This window comes from Siphateles boraxobius, unplaced genomic scaffold, assembly GCF_051911475.1.
Source record: "Siphateles boraxobius isolate OS27281-9 unplaced genomic scaffold, OSU_SipBor_1 13, whole genome shotgun sequence".
Classification (NCBI taxonomy): domain Eukaryota; kingdom Metazoa; phylum Chordata; class Actinopteri; order Cypriniformes; family Leuciscidae; genus Siphateles; species Siphateles boraxobius.
Window position 1 is genome coordinate 16,464,829 of NW_027508733.1, and position 21,375 is coordinate 16,486,203.

The following is a 21,375-nucleotide window of genomic DNA, read 5'->3' on the forward strand; positions in this document are numbered from 1 at the left end:
TATTTACACGACACAATTTTTATCTAAAAACGGAAAACTTTTATGCGTTTTTGGCCGTTAATTTATACGGCAAAGGCATTTTGGGAGCCTGAAAACTCAAACTTTTGAAAACGAGTTTCAAATTTCAAGTTTTTGAAATTGGTACCGTTATCGTCTCCATGCATGTAAACTACAAAATGAGTGAATTAGTGAAACGGTGACGTCATGTGCATGCGTATTACGTGTTCAGTCTATCTCTGGCCTAGCATGATAATACAGTGATTTTAGACGTTTTCATAGATCCGTGTGAACGGGATCGTTTTGACAACACTGTCGTCTGTACGCGAAAAAAGTGAAGGAAAAACTTTTCCGTTTTTAGTAGCCTACATTGTTGTTGTGTAACGTAGGCTACCCTAAATTTTAGTCCTTGAAACAAATAGGGCTGGACCCGGATATTCGAATATTCGTTCGGTGTGTTGGTATTCCATTTGAAAATGTGACATTCGAATAATCTTTTTTTTTTTTTTTTTTTTTCACACATGGCATTCCCCTCGAAACGGTTCTCATTCGCGCTTGGATATGTTTTACACTATAAAATCTGGTGAAATATAATACTTTACATACAACTTCGTTATATCTACTTAGTAAATATATTTCCTTCTTCTTGGACTACTAAATGTGTTCCTGCGGGGAGTATTCTCTGACTAGAGCGCAGAACAGCGGAGTTTGTATGGACAGAAGTGCATGCATGAGCTTGTATTTTGGGTTAAGCTGCGTTGCTTTGACATTGTGAAACATAGAATAATAGAAACAAAATGTATTATCCTTTTTACCCTTATCAATCTAAATTAATCTACAGCTAAATATAGGAGACTTTGAGATTTTACTGGGACGTCACGTTTATTTTTCGTTTTTCTTTATTTAAATTTCGTTTTTCTTTATTTAAATTTCGTTTTTCTATATTTAAATTTCGTTTTTATTTATTTAAATTTCGTTTTTATTTATTTAAAATTTTGTTTTTATTTATTCAAATCTACCCTACTTTGTCAGTGAGAAAAATATTATAAGACTACCTTATTAAAAATATTGCTTAAGTTAAAAGACGTGTGTGTGTGTGTGTGTGTGTGTGTGTGTGTGTGTGTGTGTGTGTGTGTGTGTGTGTGTGTGTGTGTGTGTGTGTGTGTGTGTGTGTGTATACGCCTTAGCCTCTACGCCGTAGCCTACGCTTTGGTTTTAATTTATACTTCTGCGTCGTTGTCCGCATTGACGCACGCAGAGGGAGCATGTGAAACCCGAGGAAGCGGTTTGAGCAGACCAATCACAGCGCTTGCGTCCGCGAGAATAGACGCGTTGTTACATTTTCGGAGAGGTGCACGTCAGGGTACGCTGGAGGGTACACGCGCTACGCACAGCCTACGGCGTAGCTACGGCAAGTTCGACGCAGAAGTATAAATTGGGCTTTACAACGCGTGTATTCTACGCGGACGCAAGCGCTGTGATTGGTCTGCTCAAACCGCTTCCTCGGGTTTCACATGCTCCCTCTGCATGCGTCAACGCGGACAACGACGCAGAAGTATAAATTAAAACCAAAGCGTAGGTTACGGCGTAGAGGCTCCGGCGTAGGTCCGACGCAGAAGTATAAAGCTCTGCTCGCGTGAAGCCCAATTTATACTTCTGCGTCGAACTTACGCCGTAGCTACGCCGTAGTCTGTGCGTAGCGCGCGTACCCTCCGGCGTACCCTGACTAGCACCTCTCCAAAAATGTAACAACGCGTCTATTCTACGCGGACGCAAGCGCTGTGATTGGTCTGCTCAAACCGCTTCCTCGGGTTTCACATGCTCCCTCTGCGTGCGTCAACGCGGACAACGACGCAGAAGTATAAATTAAAACCAAAGTGTAGGCTACGGCGTAGAGGCTCCGGTTTAGGTCCGACGCAGAAGTATAAATCAGCCTTGAGGCCCACCGCGCATCCGGCTCGCGCTGTTCTGTAGTTTATTAAAAGTGTATTAATTCTGAACGTGTCGCGTCTCGCCTGTCTATCTATATTGCACCAAATACGACACTGCACTCCCTTGTGAAGTCGTTTGGATGAACGGTTCTCGAAATAATCAAAATGCAACGGACAGACAGACATAGGCTATAGAGATTCCGAAGCTTCGAATATTCGATGTTCATTACTACCGAAGCTTCGAAGCTCAAAAAATGGTATTCGGACTAGTCCTAGAAACAAACCAAAATAAGCTTAATTATCTTGTTGTTTTTCTTTTGATTTCGAGGTTAAAATACAACTTGGACATTTTGCATTTGACTCATTGCAGTTGAACTTAGACATAGAAAATCACACAAATCTTAATAACAAGTCTTTAAAGTAAACAAAATAACTATAAAATGATTTGGCGTATAAATTAACTAAATCTATAGCAACACAACTTTACCTTACATTTTTTAAATTGTATGCATTATGATGTCAGCATTCTGCAAACAAGTGTTGACTGGGAAGACTTGAAATTGTTGCATTTTTGCTTCTTTTGTGCACGTGTCAATATAAGACCGCATTAAATGCAGTCTTTTTGCTTTATGTTAGTTTAGTTATCCGCGTGTGAACAAAAAGCGAGGAAGGAGGTATGCTGGTGCCGTCCTTAGATAGGAGATGGATGTGACGATATCCTATGAGGAAGAACAAAACGTGCTTATTTAGGATTAACAGCAGCTACACGGAGGATACATTTTTGATGCATTTGGTGGAATGGAGACGTACCTGGTTGAATACAAGTGAAAGGGAGAGTGTACTGTCCCACAAAGTCGTTCTTTGATGTTTTATCATAGTCCTCCACAACAAACCGAACCAGCGCTAACTCAGGGGCATGAACGGTGAACTGAAGCATGTCGTACCATACCGGGTTGAAACCTGCAGAGACAAATAGGTTGTTGACATTAAATTTCAAGCATTAACAGTGCAGAACATGCTGTTCTACTGTACACCTACAATTTTTCAAAATTTTCTATAATAATTATATAAATAAAATAATAAACTAAAATAATACCAGTGACATCACCAGTTTTACACAGTAGATCTTAGTACATGTCCATTGAAAACCATTAGCTCAAAAACAAGATTTGTTTAGTCTTTTGAATGCAACAAGATCTCTGTTTTAACTACGTCTAGACTTTCTCAGTCTAGACTTAACTCCATCCTATACATTTTAACTGACCGTTGTTGTCAATGTATCTGGTTTCCTGCTTGGCTTGGTCCAGCTGTATGCCATGAATTTCCACCCGAACGAGGGGATCAACAATTGAGCCCTCCTTGATGTTTACCTTGGGAAGCTGTTGGCCACTGATGACCTAGAATGAAAACACAATGCAAGTTTTACATATACACACGTTATCTAAGACCAGCACATGCACAGTAATACAGGTTTCTACCTGTATAGACAGGCTAAGCGGATTGTAACCATCTCGGTTTTGGGGATTTTCTGGGTCAAACCTCTCATCAATGTTGCGCATGAACGCTGGTTTCAGTACGTAGCCACAATGCCCGTTCTGACTGAATAAGCCGTCATTTAGATCCATCTCAACCCCTGCGGTCTGAAAGTTCAGAGCAACTGAGAAGAGAAGAGAAGAGAAGAGAAGAGAAAGAAGAGAAGGCTACACTTATTTATTATATTAATCATTGGATTATTCCGTAGTAAAAGATCCTGCATAAAACATTTCCTAGTAGAACATTTTCCATTTTCATGGATAAATCATGACAATTTAAGCTGTTATACTAGTGATGTCTTGGCTAGTTACTCTAACAAGCAATGCTCATCAACTGAATATTCTATATTAAGCCATCCTATGATTGTTTGCTATTCTTAGCTGGGTTTAAGATGGTTTAGCTGGTCTCCCAGCCTGGTCAGGTTGGTGGTGTTCAGCTGATTTAACCAGTTAGTCAGTTGGTCTCCTAGTTGACCAGCTGATAAGTGCCTAAAATGTCAATATGCTAGAGCAAACTATGCTAACCTAACCAGCTTGATTGCTAGCTAAAACCAGCACACCACTTGGTTAAAGCTACGCTGGTTAAATCTGTATTTTCAAAAGACTTGTAAGACTAATTCCTATAACAAGTTTGACCCAACAACTAGATATTAAATCACATCTGTATTATACTAATAGACAGTTGTGCTATGTTCATCAATAGAAACTATTAAAAAAATGTCTATGAAAAAGCTCTCAAGAAACATATCTTAGTCTCAGGTACGCTTACCAATTTGGCACCCTGCGTTCCACATGTCCTGTGGGTTGAAGTTGGATGAGTCAGTTCTCAAGCCACTGGGGTAAACCCGGGTCAACTGATGAGCGTTATGAAGAACAAACTCCGCTCCTGTAGCACAGAGAACAAAGTAAGACAATACAATTCTCTAAAAAATTTATCTGATGAGGTGTTATAAGCAGTCAGACTCATGTTTCCTTTACCTGCCTCCCTTATGTGTTTCCGGGCCTTAGACTCCGTGAAGGAGGAGATCTCGTAAAACTTGGAGTGTATTCGTGAATGTTTAAAGCTGCTAAAGTGGACACTCTTGCAGTAAACCACACAGTCAGACAGCTCTTTAGACAGACGCTGCTTGGATTTCTAGATGGTACAAAAACAGTCCTTCAGTTCAGTTTGACAGTTACACATTCGTTTCATTTTCTGAGCCTTAGGTGGTTTTCTGGTTTTCCACAGATCAGTGGTTGCGGGCACCTGTCAGCTGGTCAGGGCTTAGAGCAAGCTTGCCAAATAGCTAACCCAGCTGATCCACGTTCAGTGACGCTGCTGACGTAAGACGCTGCTGACGTGTGTCTGGTGCGCCCGAGCTTCGTTTACAGTCTGAGGGAGACGCACGCTGGAAACAAAACAATCTTCACAAACATGTCTAAGGATTTCCACACAGAGGAAGACTTGCATTTTTTTGCCCAGCCATATTTATTTGAACCCGAATACACGGACGCACCAGATAGACGTCAGCAGCATCTTACGTCATCAGCGTCACTGCGGACTCGTGAACGCGGATCCCCAACCGGAAGAAAATACAATGCTGAATGAAGTCGTAGTTTTTGTAATTTTTGGACCAAAATGTATTTCCGATGCTTCAAAACATTCTAACTAACCCACTGATGTCACATGGACTACTTTGATGATGTCTTTATTTCTTTTCTGGACAAGGACAGTATACCGTTCATACATTTTCAATGGAGGGACAGAAAGCTCTCGGACTAAATCTAAAATAACTTAAACTGTGCTCTGAAGATGAACGGAGGTCTTACGGGCTTGGAGCGACATGAGGGTGAGTCATTAATGACATCATTTTCATTTTTGGGTGAACTAACCCTATAACTAAGAACTAAAAATATCTAATTTTGTCAGTCATAACTGCTTTTAACTAGCCGAACAGCATCTAAAACGATTCAACATGGCTGTGGTGTTTTGAGAAGTCAACTAGCTAAATTGTATGATGTGGTTTTACTGCAAGCATTCAATTCTGTTAATTCAACACAGGACTACTTAGACAATGTCGTGACAGACGGCCCCATGTGTAATAAGGACCGGTATCCACCTAGCTTCATCTTACCATTTGTTGGGTTTGTCTTTGCTAACCTGCTGTGCCATCTTAACATGATATTCAACTTGCCTAGGGTGGCATAGCCTTGATCTGGGCTGGTAACCAAAAGTTGTAGGTTCAAAGCCAGCGAGGGTTAATTCATTGAAATTGTACCCTTAAGCAAGATACTTCCAGAGGGACTATCCCTGTAGGAAGTGTTCTGTAAGTCACTTGGGATAAATGTGGCATTTAAATAATTATTAGTAATTAGCCTAAATCAGTTATCCGACAAGACTGAGTCTGAAGAGCAGTGTTAATGTTTAAATTAAATGTTAAACATAACATGACAAAATGTTACAGTTGACAAGTCAACAAGTTGACTATCTCTGGAGAAACCAATATGGGTGATCCCTGACTGCAGCTAACCAGAGTTCAAAGAATCAAGTGTCTCATGGTAACAGCGGTGCCAGAAAGTGCACATGGCCACCTATCAGATGGCAGAAGACCACAGAAGATACGCCGTTTCTGTCCTATCTATCTGCGACTTTCTCTCTTGCATTTTCTTGTTTGTTTGTGTACTTCCTTCCCAAGATTGCTTCATTCTAACCCCATTCAACTTTCATTAGTGCTTTATGTAATCAGCTCGTTTTCAGGGCCACTGTGCAACTCCTGTCAGTCAGAATATTTTGCTACCTTCAACATTAGACAAGCTGATCTACATTAGGTAAACTGCTTACAGCCCAGAACAGAGAAGTGGAAGTTTCCATGGATGAGCTAAACAAAGGAGTGTGTTCAACAGGTGTTACACAAGTAGATTCGACTCTTGTGGTTAAAGTCTAGGCAGACTGAAACTCTTGCTTGAGGACTCAACAGAGCTCTGCTGAAGACCTGATAAACTACTTGTGAGACAAGTCCGATGGTCAATATTTTACAATCCACTGGCACATGAAGTAGCCAAAGAAATTGTTCTCTAGATATGCCCCATTATTTTTAACATTATTTCCTTTTGATAGTTCATGTATCTACTTTTGATTGGGTTTAAACTTACGACTTTTCTGTTACCAGCTCAGATCTTCGCCCACTTGGCTAATATGATTTGAAAGTTTCACTGTACCTTGCCTCTATGTCGTATGCTGTCAGTGCGATGATGGTGGTCATCATCAATTTCAGCGGTCTCCTCTTCATCGCTCACCTCTCCTGTCAAAGGGTCATCCACCACCCCATTCATGCTATCCTCTAATCCACCTATCTTCTTTCCTTTCAACAGAATCTTCCCTTTCAGATCCTATACACACACACATATGGAGAGGATACACTTTCATCAGCAACAATCTGAAAACTCTTTAACAGTGAACACATTGACACACAAACTAGAAATTAGTACTAGAAGCTAGGCTAGGCCTTAGGATGACTAGTGGTGAGTCGAATAGGAATGTATCTCTTTTAAAGGAATCAATGAATTTGGACCTAAACTAGTAAGACTGCCTTAGTCAATTAGATTTACCAGGAAGACCATGATGTTCAGTTAAGTGCTGCTAGTGGCTAACGCTAGATAGACTTGATATGGCGCTTTTGGTTAGATCCTGCTGAAATGACGATGGTGGTGGGCAGCTATCCTCACTAGGCTTCTTAACTAGAAAGAATTAATCAGTCAAATAGTTTTACCTGAGAAACTTGACAAGCAAGGTTATTCATATTATTCTGAGCTTTTTTTCAGCATGCTCATATGCGTTTGTGGGAGATATTGTTGTTTGTTTTAATAATTAAGTGTGGCTGGGTTGCATGGACATGGATCATATGGCTGCTACCCCAGGTAAACAGTTGAAGAAAGTGAATGTATCATGGAGAGGTCACTGCACTCTGAACTCTGATACACACGTCTGCTTGTGGGGTGGAAACTTCAAGGTCTTTGCCAAGGACACTTCAAAATGAACGACTAGTGCTAGAAATGTACTGCCACTTAAGCGGTCCAATTAAGTGGACTTGTTAAGTACTTGTTTAACTGACCACATGCATCCATGCTCTCCGGCTCACCTGGGGGGATGGGAGGCTGATGGGAATCTTTCCATCTAAAGTGCTTTTCAGCAGCTTGTCTCCCAGGATCTGGGTGAGGTGTTGGGCCATGACTTTCTGCTGCTCTACACTGCAGTGGTTCTCAATGGACAGGATGACAGGGTACTGCGATGCCTGAGGAGGGGAGAGTGTGTGAATAAGTGATGGAGTGAAATGGAACACTCGACAGAAAACAACGGCTAACGCAATGCCAGGCAGGGGTCGACTGCCCTAGATCACATTACACACAAACAGAAGGGCATGGTGGCCCCAGTCTGTCACACACACACAAAAATGCAAGCAAGTACAGTACTCTAACCTGGTTTAGGACGATTAAAGATGAAGAGATAAAGAAAGAAACCAAGAGGTTTATAAAAAGTATTAAGATATTACCACATTTATATCAAACTTGGTATTGCTATCAGATACCATCCCATTACAAAAAGGTACCGTGGCACCATAGTTTAGTGATAGAATCAGATTGTTAAACTATGGTATTTAAAAATATACCATGGTACTAATGCTAATATCTTTGTTTTCTTTGAAGAACCTTCAATCTCCCTGGTATATAAATTAAAGTACCATGGCATTGCCATCACTATACCATTATACAGTGGGGTTTTATTTATTAAAAAGTACCTTGTTAGTGACATGCTGTTTGCGTTATTATATCATGGTATTCCTTGATGTATATTAGAAAATCATGTAAATTTCATATTATTTGAATATCATATTTGAAAGTACTGTGGTATTACCATCTGATAGCATCACTATACCATGGTACCACCACAGTTCTTTTTTGTTAGGAACTCACAGCTGTGAAAGACTGAATGAACATAGTTTGTGGCATACTTTGAAGGCATAGTTACTCAGCACAGTGACGACATCCTTGAAGAAGATCTTGGAGGTCAACGTGTGTCCATGGTAGACGATTGGTTCTCCATTTGGTCCATCCCAGCAGTCCACTTCTACACATCGACAGCCACGTTTCAGTGCTCTGAAACAGTCATACAAGTTCATATTTATGAATATAAGAATAATTGCTCCATCTGTATCTTTTATACCAGATAAATGCTCATACTAACATGGAAAAGCCTGCTGATGGTGTGTTTTATGGGTTAGGAAATATCTACTTGATAGGTTTCTGAAAACATGTGTACCGTATATAGCCTTCCACGCTGCTATGTCCTCTGATTTGGTCCTCCAGAAGGTATGTGTTATGAGAAGATGAAATGAAGTAATGGCAGAGAGGCTGAGTCATGTCCTGGGACAGTTCCCCCATGGTAGGGTTGAAGATGGAGCCCTCTGATGAGCTCAGGTACATCAGGAAACCATCAAATGTCATTGCTTGCAACAATTTTGCTGGAGTCAAGAAGAACACAAAATGCAGCATTACGATACCTGGAACTAAAAGTTAGTAAGTTTGAGTTTGAAAGTTAAAGATTTGTTTGGGACAAGAGGCCAAACCACCAAAGATGACCTGAACAGATCAATGGCAAGTGGAAAGTAAAATACAAACAACATAAGCTTAGAAGAAACTTCAGCAAGAAAAGTACAACTCCGTTAGCTATGCTTCATCACACAATTAATTACCTGTGTCTGAAGGTTCATAGCGTTCAATGAGATTGAGTGCATACTGCTGAACTCCATCCTCGTGAAGTTGCTCCTCCTGCAGGAAATCTTTCACATCTTGGAGCGTTAGCTTCTGCCCATCACTTGAATATTCCTCAAATACTCGCAGGACATCTTCACGCTGAGTCAACATCTTATAGAACAGCACAAACTCATCATCTTCAAGAGTACCTGACTGAGACTTGTCCGCCATCTGCAGAACAAGAGAAGCTCTAAAATGTACAAATACAAACAACTGGCTGGAAATGGATCACCATATAATGATGCAAGTGTGTCAAGTGTCAAAACCATCATTGAACTGAAGCTACATCAAGCATTGTAACTATAGGCTGGCCATGAAATTGCAGTTACCGTAAAGAGACGGAGAGCATGATGCTCATTCATGTCCACGTTCATCATCTTCAGCAGATCTCTGATCTCCTTAAAGTTCATCTGCCCATCTCTGTTTTTGTCTGCTTTTTTGAACCAATCACATATCCATCTGGAAACAGCATTAAGGGAAAACCAAAGTGCTGACACATGATTTACCAAAGTAGGACATGTTCCTATCAACTAATCTGATTTCAGGGACTTGGACTTCAATCCAGGTAAATTAAGAATCTTGAGGACATCAGAAGTGCTGCTGTCCCAGCTTATTTAAGTGTCTTTTTAATGCCATTTAGCCTGTGTGAAACCTTTGCGTGTGTGTGTGTGTAAGATGGACAGAGAGCGGAATGATAGACAGATCAGACAAAGGATACTGGTCTAGTTTCTCTCTCTGCCCCATGTTCTCCAGGTTATCGATGAGTTTGCGTATCCCATTTATCCATGATCGTGCCTCCTCAGCTGATTCGGCCACTAGGTCCAAGTTGCCCCGTCGACCACGAAACACAAGGGTGAAGCAGCGGTCAGGTGGGAACTCATCAGCAATGCTAAGCAGAACCTCCGATTGGTGCCCTTCCCGCACTGCCTCCACATCACCCACAGAAACTATAAACACACATAAACAATAGCTATCTAAATAGGGACAAGAGTTAGAGTCAAGACCAGACCATTTTTCTGACCCATCAAGGCCCAGACCAAGACCAATGCCACATTAACGTAGTCTCGATAGATGTCAGTACCAAAAAAAAAAAAACCCAACAAGATCAAAACTTTTACTCTCAGCCAAACCCTACACCTTGTCTAGACTGAGCAAATCCTGCTCCTGGATGGCCAACAAACTACAAAGTTTAGTTCAAACCTTAATTAAAAACACCTGAACCAGATATTTCCAGGTATCACCAGGCTAGTCAAGGTATTTGCAATAACTAGAAACAACTGGTGTTTTGGAGCAATTCACCGTTAAACCCTAAGGCTGAATCCGAAATTGCGGCCTCTGAAATTGCGGACCCTCAAACAGGGCATTATTTGAAGGGACAGCCATTTGTAATGCTGTCAGAAACCATAATGGAGATTATTGAGTGCATTTATTCTATCCCACATTGCACCGCAATAACAAGTGTACAGACGACGTACGCTCAATGGCTGTCCGAATTCGCTCACTTGTTTTCATTCACTCCTTCAAGTGAACTGTATTAGTGGACTAACATAGGGAATAGTTATTAAGGGGTTTAGGGGTTGATTTCGGATTTAGCCTAACATTGACCCTCCAGGGACAAAAGGGAACACCCCTGGTCTAGAGGTTCTGATATCAATGTGTCCTGTATGAAGCTGTTTATATTTCTGTCTAGGGTGATGGTGTACTTGTTCTAAGCCTTGCTATAGAAACACAGGAAGAATCGATCCATGTACTATCACCATTGTGACCTTAAGATACACACTTAACCTCAGGTTTCTCCTATTGAAGGGGTGTCCAATCCTGCTCCTGCGGGCCACCTTCCAGCAGAGTTGGAAGAAAGAATGGAACTTCCACTCCAATATATATATTTAAATATGCTCCTTCCTTAAAAAGAGCTTATTTATCATTTATCAAGACAATTTCTCCTGATCTCAGTAATATGTAAATAGTATCACCGGAGTGATATATTATTACTTAAAGGGCGGGAGCGGCAGCGGTAAAAAAAAACTAAAATAATAATAATAAAAAATAATTTTATCCTGATTACAGGGATTTCAAACAATATTATCACCTTAACAGTTGGCTGTTCTTATTTGAAAGAATATCGAAGATGTGGGAACAGAAGGCTATTACTTTCCTTGTCATCCTCAATTTACACTTAAGGCAGAGCTTAATTTACATTATGAGTGGTAAACTGTAACAGGATAAAAGGTTTAAGATTTGGAGGTTCTGGGTTCAGTCTGACGCCGATGAACCCATGATGCTTCTTATACCTTGCCACTGCTATGCTGTAATAAACGTAATTTTTGAAATCTTCAACGTCCACATCATTTTTTTTCTTACACCTGCTAATCAAGGTCTTCAGAGTCACTACTTTCAGCCAGATGTGTTGGAGCTACCCCCTGCAAAGAGGTGGTCCTCAAGAAGGAGGATTGGTCCCCTGCCTATGGGATATTAATTGTAATACATCAATTGCTTTGGATAAATGACTAATAATTACAGATTGTGGATTTCAGCCTTGTTAGCTCTACTTACAGGTGGAGTGGGCATTTCCAGCTTTCTTGCTCTTGTACCAGATAGTCATGCAGTCTTCTTGTAGCCTGAAATAACGCTGCTTTTTCCATGTGCGAGACTTGATTTTTCTCATCACTGTGCCGACAATCATGGACTTCAGGTTGTCATCAGCCTGGATACCTGAGGAGCAAGACCGTACAGGACACGAAGAGGGCGAGGAGGGGTCAGACGACAGGTAATGCACCTGACCCAGATTCACAGTACATCATGAAAACAAAATACACTAAAACACCCCTGTCTCTCACGACCAGATAATGAATCCTCGTTTTGTACGTTTGAAGGGTTTTGGCATACTTCTTAGCAGTCCTTGTAACTTGGTGTCGCTAGCACCAGTAACACTTTATCTCCACTTTGCAACAACATTTCAACTACCAGTCATCAGAGTATTAGTTGACTGTCTACTTAAAATCACTTTATTTTGATCCAACCCCAACAGGCATTCTACTGACTATAAGTAAATTTGAGACTATGCCAACTTATTCTACTAAACTTAACCTAACAGTCTACCAATACTCTAATGAGAGTTAGTTGACATGTAGTTACAAATGAATGAGAGTTATTTGACATGTAGTTGCAAAGTTACTTATAGTTATTAGAATGTCTGAAGAGGACTATCGAAATAAAGTGTAACCCTATAATCTGCAAGTTGAGCTACTGGAACTATTTAGACTTGTCTTTAATACTTTGCATTTTATATGCAAAACGAGCCCTTTTATCAGGTCTGGACCCAATGTTTGTGGATACATCTGAAGACAAGATCTACCAAAACTGATGAACTAACCCTCATATCACCTCAAAAGTGTGGCAACATGAAAGTAATGTAATGTAAACTTACGTAGGCTCCTTTCAGTCGAAGCCATCTGTCGTTCTGTTATTTTTTAGATCTCTCCTGTTTTTGAATAAAGAGAGAGAAGAAAAGAATTGTCTCACTGACATAAGCAGAGAAAAGAATATTAAAATGAATCATACTGTTCATTAAATATGTTTAACATACAATAACATTTAAGCCTTTAAATATAATGCATTAGAGGCAGGCACATTAATGGAAATCTTGATTTTATCAGTAACATTGCAATTTTAAATAATAAAAGTAAAAAACCATTGAGCATAATTTTATAAACATAAATGTGAAATATTTAGAATATAATTTTTAAATAAACTGACCTACATCAGTCATGCCCTGTTCCTACATTTGACAGCCTTTTCACTGCTTTTGTTTTAAACAAACACATATGACCACCCTCAAACAAGTATTTTCAGACAGTGTAAATGTCTGTTGTTAGTGGAAATCCCATGGACGTCTGGCTATAATACAGGGATCAGCACTAGAGCTGTTGCCTCAGACGCTTCAATGTTTGTACGGATCTGTTCTTTGTGAAAGCATCTCACACTTGCCCTCAAATACTGCACAGTCATGCAAAATCAGACAAAACTCACACACAAAGAGATGATGACGATTGAGGAAACTTCGGTCACTTTAATGAAATGTAATTAAGTTGTATTAACTAAATTCTGTTTATGTTTGTGCTGTCAAATCGATTAATCACGATTAATCGCATCTAACATATAAGTTTGTAAATTCACTAGATTTGACAGCAGTTTATGTTAAAATTAGGAAAATACTAATATTAAAACCAAAAAAAGATCACAAGCTTGCCACGTGAGCATTTAAAGACGTTATGTAATACCCAGCCAAAGTTGCCATGAAGATTCAGGTTTCACACGAAGCAGTGGTCAGTCGCCTTAAACATGGTGGACAAAATGTCCATCATTGCTGTTGAGTTGTTAACAAAAACATGCTCAACTCATATTTCTCAGTTCTCCAGATTCTTTCAAATTTGTTAATTGCTCTTACAATTAACAACTAAGACTTTTTATAACACCAAAATTATAAATAAAAGCATTACAACAACAACAGTGTCAATAGTATGTTCACTATATTGTACAAAAATGAGTGAAAACATATAGATAACTGCAAAGTAATACTTTTAAATGCATTTTATTTTCATTTAAATTCTTTGTTTTTATTAAAAATAAAATAATTTAAATATAAATAAAACTTTAGTATTAAGTTCTAAATAGCCTAATTTATAATTTGTATATATATAAAAAATTTAAATTTAGCAATTTAACTAACAGCAGAAAGACAAAACAAGAAAAAGTATGAAGAGTATCTGTACAGGTATCCTGACATGAACTTTCATAATAAACTATTTATGTATTACAGTTTTTAATATCTCAGGCTTGAAGGTCCACTTACCCTCTGTGAGCTCATAGTCGGATCTGTATTTGAGCTTTGAAGAGGAGCCGGACTCAGGAGAATCCGGTGTAATGTGGCTCCCGCTGCAACAGAGCCGGACTGACTGTCCACATCTCACCACAGCTGATCGTACCGCAACACACCTCCCTCTGACGCACAACCACACACCCACATGGGCCGTTATCCACAAAATACACTTTTTTTCTCCTTTGGGAGTCAAAATATCTCTTGTTTTCCTCCCTCCTCTCCGGCTGCTTTGTCTTGTGTCTCTCTGTCCCTCTGTTCAAATAAAACGAGGGTATGTCAGTTTTGTGGACGAAACACAATACTGCGTATTGCGTAATTGGAGTGTTGCATTCCTGTGGTGTGACAACCTAAAGTTTTTATTGCCACAGAATACATGTGTAGATGTGAAATTTAACACTTTTCTAACTAGTCCTGAGTGAATTCAAATAAATAACACCCCAAATTACCGATTGGCTCTTATTGAAACTGTTTGTACATTATGCAGAACAGAGCTTTTTTGCATTTTCTAAAGTAGAGTCAAAATTGCTATGCTGTTGCCATTCTGGATGGTTATTAATCACAATGTTAGGGAGTTGCTACACAATTGCAGTTTTAATTATATTGTAGCATTTGCTAAGTGTTTTCTAGTTCGTTGCCATGAGGTTTTTAGGTGTTTGCTTACTGGAACAAGTCAAAAGAGCCGCAAGGTTGCTATGTTGTTGCTGTTCGGAGTGGTTTTTGGTATGTTGCTAACATAAGTAGACACACGTCGGCACGCCCACCATCTTGGAACGGACAGTGTGTCATCACTCACTGAATCAATAATGCCACATTATTTCTAAGCTTCTGGTTGTGAGACCGCTGAAATTTAAATTCCCGAAGAAATAGGATAAACTTTCACAAGAATGTGCTGGTTTGTGTTTTTTATATATAGGTAATAACTTAGTATTAGAGGTTTTTAAACTAAGGTAACTTTTTAATGTTGTGTTAGCTTGTTGTATTGTGTTAGTTTAGCAAAATCGTCTGCTGAAGTCTATTTCATATATAGATAATCATACATGTGTCTTACTATGGTTGCAGACTCTCAATCAACTTACTCTTGAATGTTCACAGACCAGCTTTGACCGTTGCAATACGGTGGATGGCTTACATATAGCGACCCATAGAAACAGCCACTAATGAGGCATCTATGTATACGTATCTTTGGTTGCTAACATGTTCTGAATGCTTTGTAGCATGTTGCTATATAGCCAGGGTGTTCTGGATGGATACTATCACGTTTCTATGTGGCTGCTATGTGGTCCTTCTCGCCCCTCTCTGAGCGGAACTGGAACCAGTATCTTGAGATCAGGTGAGTGAGGTTTACCTGCACAGCTCTCACTAGCTGACCTCCGCTACACTCATCCCCCCTAAACCTCACTCCTATCTGTGTCATGGCACCAATGTAACCCCTCCGGTCCTACTAGCCCCACTTCAAGTGGGACTTCGAACCAGCGTCTCAGGCATGAGTGACAGGTGCACTTATAAGGACGTTAAAGACCACACTGTCATCAGTCGCTAGTGCGGATCTTTAGGCCAGGGGAGTGAGAATAATCTGCACAGCTCTGGCCTCCGTTACACTCACCCCCCGAAACCTCACTCCCATCCGGGTAACGGCAACAATGTAACCCCTCCGGTTCTACTCGCACCGTATGGGAGGTGGCATGCTAACAAGGACACTAAAGACCACAGTCTCAGTCACTAGTGCGCCTCTTGAGATCAGGGGAGTGAAGCCTTGTACAGCTTCCCCTACACTAGGAGAATACTTTCCTGCCCAAGTTAAAAGTACAAATCCTGATGTATAAGGTGTTATGGCTGGGTACTAGCACATTACTCTGTGGTTGCTGCAAAATTGCTTCTTTGAATGTGTTTTAACATGTTGCTAAGTTGTTTCTAGGGTGCTACTCTTCTGTTTGCTTACTAAGTCGAATCAAAACAGCCACAATGCTACGTTGTTTCTTGTTCTGAGTGTTTTTTAGCATGTTGCTATTTAGTTACAACTAAATAGTGTCCTGGGGTCTACACCATGAAGCCGGTTTAGGTGGCTTGCCAGGTATGTTTCAGTTTAGTTTGCACCAACCCTGGTTGTAGGCACCATGAAAGTGGTTTGGCTTTTAGCAGTGTTCATCACCATAGTAACTTGCGCTCCACGGCTAACCTGGCCTATGTTCCAGGTAAGAGGTTCCAAACCGAACTGTGAGCAAAGGATAAAGTCACTCCACCTGTTTCTACTCCAAATTAAAGGTCACTACATAGCAAATGATTTTTAAAGACAAAATCGTCTGGCTTTTACTAATGCCTATTTTAGAATAATAAATTTGTATGATTTAAATATTAGATATACCCTTAATTGATCACACATGTACAATTTTAGTTGATCAATTATTATTATTACGCACAGTTTAAAATAATAAATAATAAATAAATATATGAAGGTAATATAAATATGCTTTAGAATCAATAGATAAAGCTATAAAATGACTACATGTGAGCTTAAATATTCAATTCTCTCAATACCTTTATCAACTGTATAAATTAACTTCACAGCTTGCTCTGATATAGCAAGACCTTTTCTTTTAGTTGTCCTCTTTCATAGACAGCTATTGTCTTCTTGCTGTGTAAATTTGTTTAAATTCTTAATATTTTTCAATCTTGTAATATTCTGCAGAAGAGATAAGTTAATCGCGCCGCCTCTCTCGCGAGGAAATGAATCGCAGTTTCACTCTTTCTCAGCATCTGATTGGCTCTTCGCTACTGATGTCACACCCAAACTCCTAAACTCAGGATCAAAGCCTGAGTTGACAGAGAAAGTTGATGATCAGCCACATAGTACCAACAAAGCCTGGTTGGATTGGTTTGGTTTTGTCAACTCAAACTAATCCTGTAACCCTGAGTTTGTTCGACTACCACCATGGTACAGGCCCCAGGTTGGATGGTAGTAGTGGGTCAAAAGAGACAAAAGAGCTACTGCTGTTCTGAGTAGTTTTTAGCATGTTGCTATGTGAATGCTAGGGTATTCTAAGTTGATGATAGGTAAATACTAGGGATGGTCTTATTATTGGGACATACAAGGGTCTGTGGCTCTACCATTGGAAAAAGTGTAACAGCTTACTTGGATCACGTTGTGCCTTGAGAACCAATCACACTACAGCCTTGACGCCATTGAATTTTGTTCAGAGATATGCAACAGTCAATCACTGATTGCGGATAGCCTACCATAAAAAAATGAATGAGAAGTGCCGTAAACTGAATCACATCTGTCACGCAACTGTCCGTGACTTCTCTTATAAAACAGCTTTTTTTTTGTAAACTCTAAAGTCTAAGAACAAACATGTTGAAGATTAACCAATGGGTTGTCAGTTCAATAATAAGCTGTTTTCCCTCAAAAGCCTTTTTATTCAGCATAGTGAAGCCTCTCCTCCATTGACATCCATTTAAAAAGAGCCTCTGGGTCTCCTTCCCGGCGTAACAGAGTTATGCTTTTTATTGTTAAACTTGCAGAATTGCCTTCAAGTGACTTTGGTAAATACTAACCTGCGCTAGTTAAAAGTACAAAACAGTATGAGAAATAGTAATAGTCACACTATAGCCTAGGTAAACAGCACCAAAATTTAACCCAAATGACTGATTTGGGTTTGGACAGGTTGGTCAGTAGGAACTATTACCATATTAGATTGTGCACTAACTTTATAAAAAGCGTTCCCTCTAAGAGTTATCAGAATCAGAATCAGAAAGAGCTTTATTGCCAAGTGTGCTTGCACACACACAAGGAATTTGTTTTTGTACTGAGGCTTCCAGTGGACATATACAAATACAACAAGAAACATAATACTACAAATTATAAGGATAAAAAATTAAAATCTAAATATATGAGGATAAAAGTATCACAGTTGGGTTTAGTCAGAATAGACATTTTCAGATTTACAGATTATGAACATATTTACAGTGTTTTGAATATTATAAATAAATAAATCTACATATAAGTATCACCTGAGTTGTAGGATATTGCACTAAACAGTGGGAGTATTGCACTTAAAGGCATATGCCTTGGGAGGTGTGTTAACTGTTCTGGAGGGAAATGGCCTGTGGGAAGAAACTGTTCCTGTGCCGAGATGTTCTAGTGGCCAGTGATCTGAGTCGCCGTCTTGACGGTAACAGTTCAAACAGGAGGTGTCCAGGGTGAGTGGAGTCTGTGATGATTTTACCTGCTCTCTTCCTCACTCTGGAAGAGTACAGGTCCTGGAGGTTTGGCAGGGGGGCACCAATGATCCTCTCCGCAGTCCGGACTGTCCGTTGTAGTCTCCTGATGTCTGATTTGGTAGCTGAACCAAACCAGACAGTGATGGACGTGCATAAAACAGACTCAATAACGGCTGAGTAGAACTGAATCAGCAGCTCCTGTGGCAGGTTGAACTTCCTCAGCTGGCGAAGGAAGTACAGTCTCTGCTGGGCTTTTTTCATAACGGAGTCAATTTGATTGTCCCACTTCAGGTCCTGAGAGATGGTAGTGCCCAGGAACCTGAATGACTCCACTGCTTCCACAGTGCTGTTCATGATGGTGAGTGGGGGGAGTGCTGGGCTGTTCCTCCTGAAGTCCACGATCATCTCCACTGTTTTGAGCGTGTTCAGCTCAAGGTTGTTCTAACTGCACCAGACATCCAGCTGTTCAACCTCCAGTCTGTAAGCAGACTCGTCACCGTTTTGGATGAGACCGATGACAGTGGTGTCGTCTGCAAATTTCAGGAGCTTGACAGTGGGGTCTTTAGAAATGCAGTCATTAGTGTACAGGGAGAAGAGCAGTGGGGAGAGAACGCACCCTTGCGTGGTGAGAGTCCTGGATGTGTGTTTCCCCAGTCTCACTCGCTGCTGCCGGTCCGTCAGGAAGCTGGTGATCCACTGACAGGTCGAGGATGGTATGGAGAGCTGGGTCAGTTTGGCTGTGAGAAGAGCAGGCATGATGGTATTGAAGGCCGAACTGAAGTCCACAAATAAGATCCTTGCATAAGTCCCTGGTCTGTCGAGATGTTGCAGGATATAATGCAGTCCCATGTTGACTGCATCATCCACAGACCTGTTTGCTCTGTAAGCAAACTGAAAGGGATCCAGCAGGGGTCCAGTGATGTCCTTCAGGTGGGCCAGCACCAGTCTTTCAAACGACTTCATGACCACAGACGTGAGAGCGACAGGTCTGTAGTCATTAAGTGCAGTGATCTGGGGTTTTTTGGGGACCGGAATGATAATGGAGCGCTTGAATTAGCAGGGAACTTCACACTGCTCCAATGATCTATTGAAGATCTGCGTGAAGACCGGGGCCAGTTGGTCAGCGCAGGCTTTTGAACAAGCAGATGAGATGCCGCCTGGGCCTTAGGCTTTCCTAGTCTTCTGTTTTTTGAAGACTTTGCTCACGTCCTCCACACAGACCTTAAGCTCAGGTTGGATGGCACGAGGGGGGAGGAATGGGAGTGCAGGAGGTGATGGTGAATGTGTGAAGTGCAGGTCTGAGCCGGTGTGTGGTGTGAATGAGGGCTTTTCAAACCTGCAATAAAATGAGTTTAAATCATCAGCCAGGTGTTGATTGTCCACAGATCGGGGGGATGGTGACTTGTAGTTGGTGATGTTCCTCAGGCCATTCCAGACTGATGATGGGTAGTTGGATGAAAACTGTTTTTTCAGAGTAGTTCCTTTTAGAACTCTGATCTCCTTTGTCAGTCTGTTTCTGGCCTAGTTATACAAGATTTTATCCCCACTTCCGTAGGCATCCTCTTTGGCATGACGAAGGTGTTTGAGTTTCCCAGTAAACCATGGTTTATCATTACAGTATATACACAAATTATCAAAAAAGCAACCGAATGTTCATAAAATATTCAAATGCCTTCATGGCATGTTGACAGCCGTATATCAGACCGCGCCGTCAAGAAACACGCGTGTCAGGGAGTTTAATTCGTGTTTGTAGAGCACAGCTCAAGAGTCTATTGTCTACGCTTGACTTCCCACACTGGGGCCCTTTTAACGGAGCCCCCAGATGATCGGATCAAGTTACTTAAGTAGGCATTCAACATTTAACAACTCCGTTATGTGTTTAGACAGAAAGAGGAACGAGAGCGGAAAACTTTTTAGGCCAATTTAGACCAAACAGCTCGAATTCAAAATAAACACATTTGGAATACTTTATTCCTAGGGGTCTCGCCGGTCGATTTCGGTTGTACCTGGCTTCATCTCCTATTCGGAATACTACTTCTCTGTCCCGTCCTCGTGTGTCTGTTCATGAATAAAACAACTGAGCTCAGTGTCTGAGCTCAGCTTACACACACAGCGCTGGCATCTTTAAAAGGGGGTCCCTGCCTATTGGCTATCATCGAGCCAAAGGCTGGAGCGATTCCAGACTCCTATACACACACACACAGTCGAACACTTTCCATCACGGACATCCCCTCAATGAAACTCTCACCTTGGGTTTAAAGGCGTATCAGTTCATTCATTACACAAAGGTGATTCGAAACTAAACTCAACTGACCGTTCGGTTGATATGACGCTTGTAACTGCATGGGATTTTATTTCACTGTTTATGGAAAATGGCTCATATACATTTCTGCATAATGAAAAATTTAATAAAACTGAACAGGTAACAGTGCGTTATAAATAATAATTGTTTACTGCCGGTTTTACTGCATAAAACATAAAAAAAAAAAACTTTATTTGAAAACAAATGGTCATTATTTTATTACTGCTTCAAAGCAGGTTTTTGCAATGCCACTAATGGCCAGCAGGTGGCAGCCAATGATGCAAGTAATCTTTTTTTTTAATGCAAGTAATCAAGATGCGCAAACGCTTTACTGCCTACTATTTGAAAAAACAGTACGTTTTAAAAAGTATAATTCACTTTTGTCCCATTACGTCATTAATTCAGCGAGTGCTATCCAGTGATCTCAGGGGGAATAATATTTTAAATTATAATAGTATATTACAGTGTATATATCAAATGATGGGTGTAAAATGCAGTATTATCCGCTCAACTTGTTGCCCCAAAAGTCAGGTCTAATTTAACCCTTAATAACCCTGTTTTATGTTGTGTTTGGCTAAACGACTTTTCCAAAAGTACAACTTATTGAAAAAATTATATTTTTATACCCTCATCCTCAGTTTCATTCGCGTAATTTCAAAAAGTTCTTTAATGAAAATTTACTATCCCCCGAAATACCAGCCGGAAAATCAGCACACCGATTGGCAA

General features: G+C 40.4%; 1 protein-coding gene across 1 annotated transcript; it reads right to left on the reverse strand.

Annotated features, from left to right (window-relative positions):
- Positions 1-2,496: 2,496 nt before the first annotated feature.
- Positions 2,497-14,383, reverse strand: plcd4a (phospholipase C, delta 4a). Its single transcript, XM_077225748.1, has 16 exons — positions 14,103-14,383; positions 12,678-12,731; positions 11,804-11,962; positions 9,969-10,197; positions 9,580-9,709; positions 9,190-9,421; positions 8,757-8,958; positions 8,449-8,593; positions 7,579-7,731; positions 6,659-6,829; positions 4,439-4,595; positions 4,230-4,346; positions 3,407-3,585; positions 3,193-3,325; positions 2,739-2,888; positions 2,497-2,647 (listed from the first exon to the last, which is right to left on the reverse strand). The coding sequence occupies exons 2-16, from the start codon at positions 12,700-12,702 to the stop codon at positions 2,556-2,558; spliced, it is 2,274 nt and encodes a 757-aa protein (XP_077081863.1). The 5' UTR covers positions 12,703-12,731; positions 14,103-14,383; the 3' UTR covers positions 2,497-2,555.
- Positions 14,384-21,375: the final 6,992 nt, after the last annotated feature.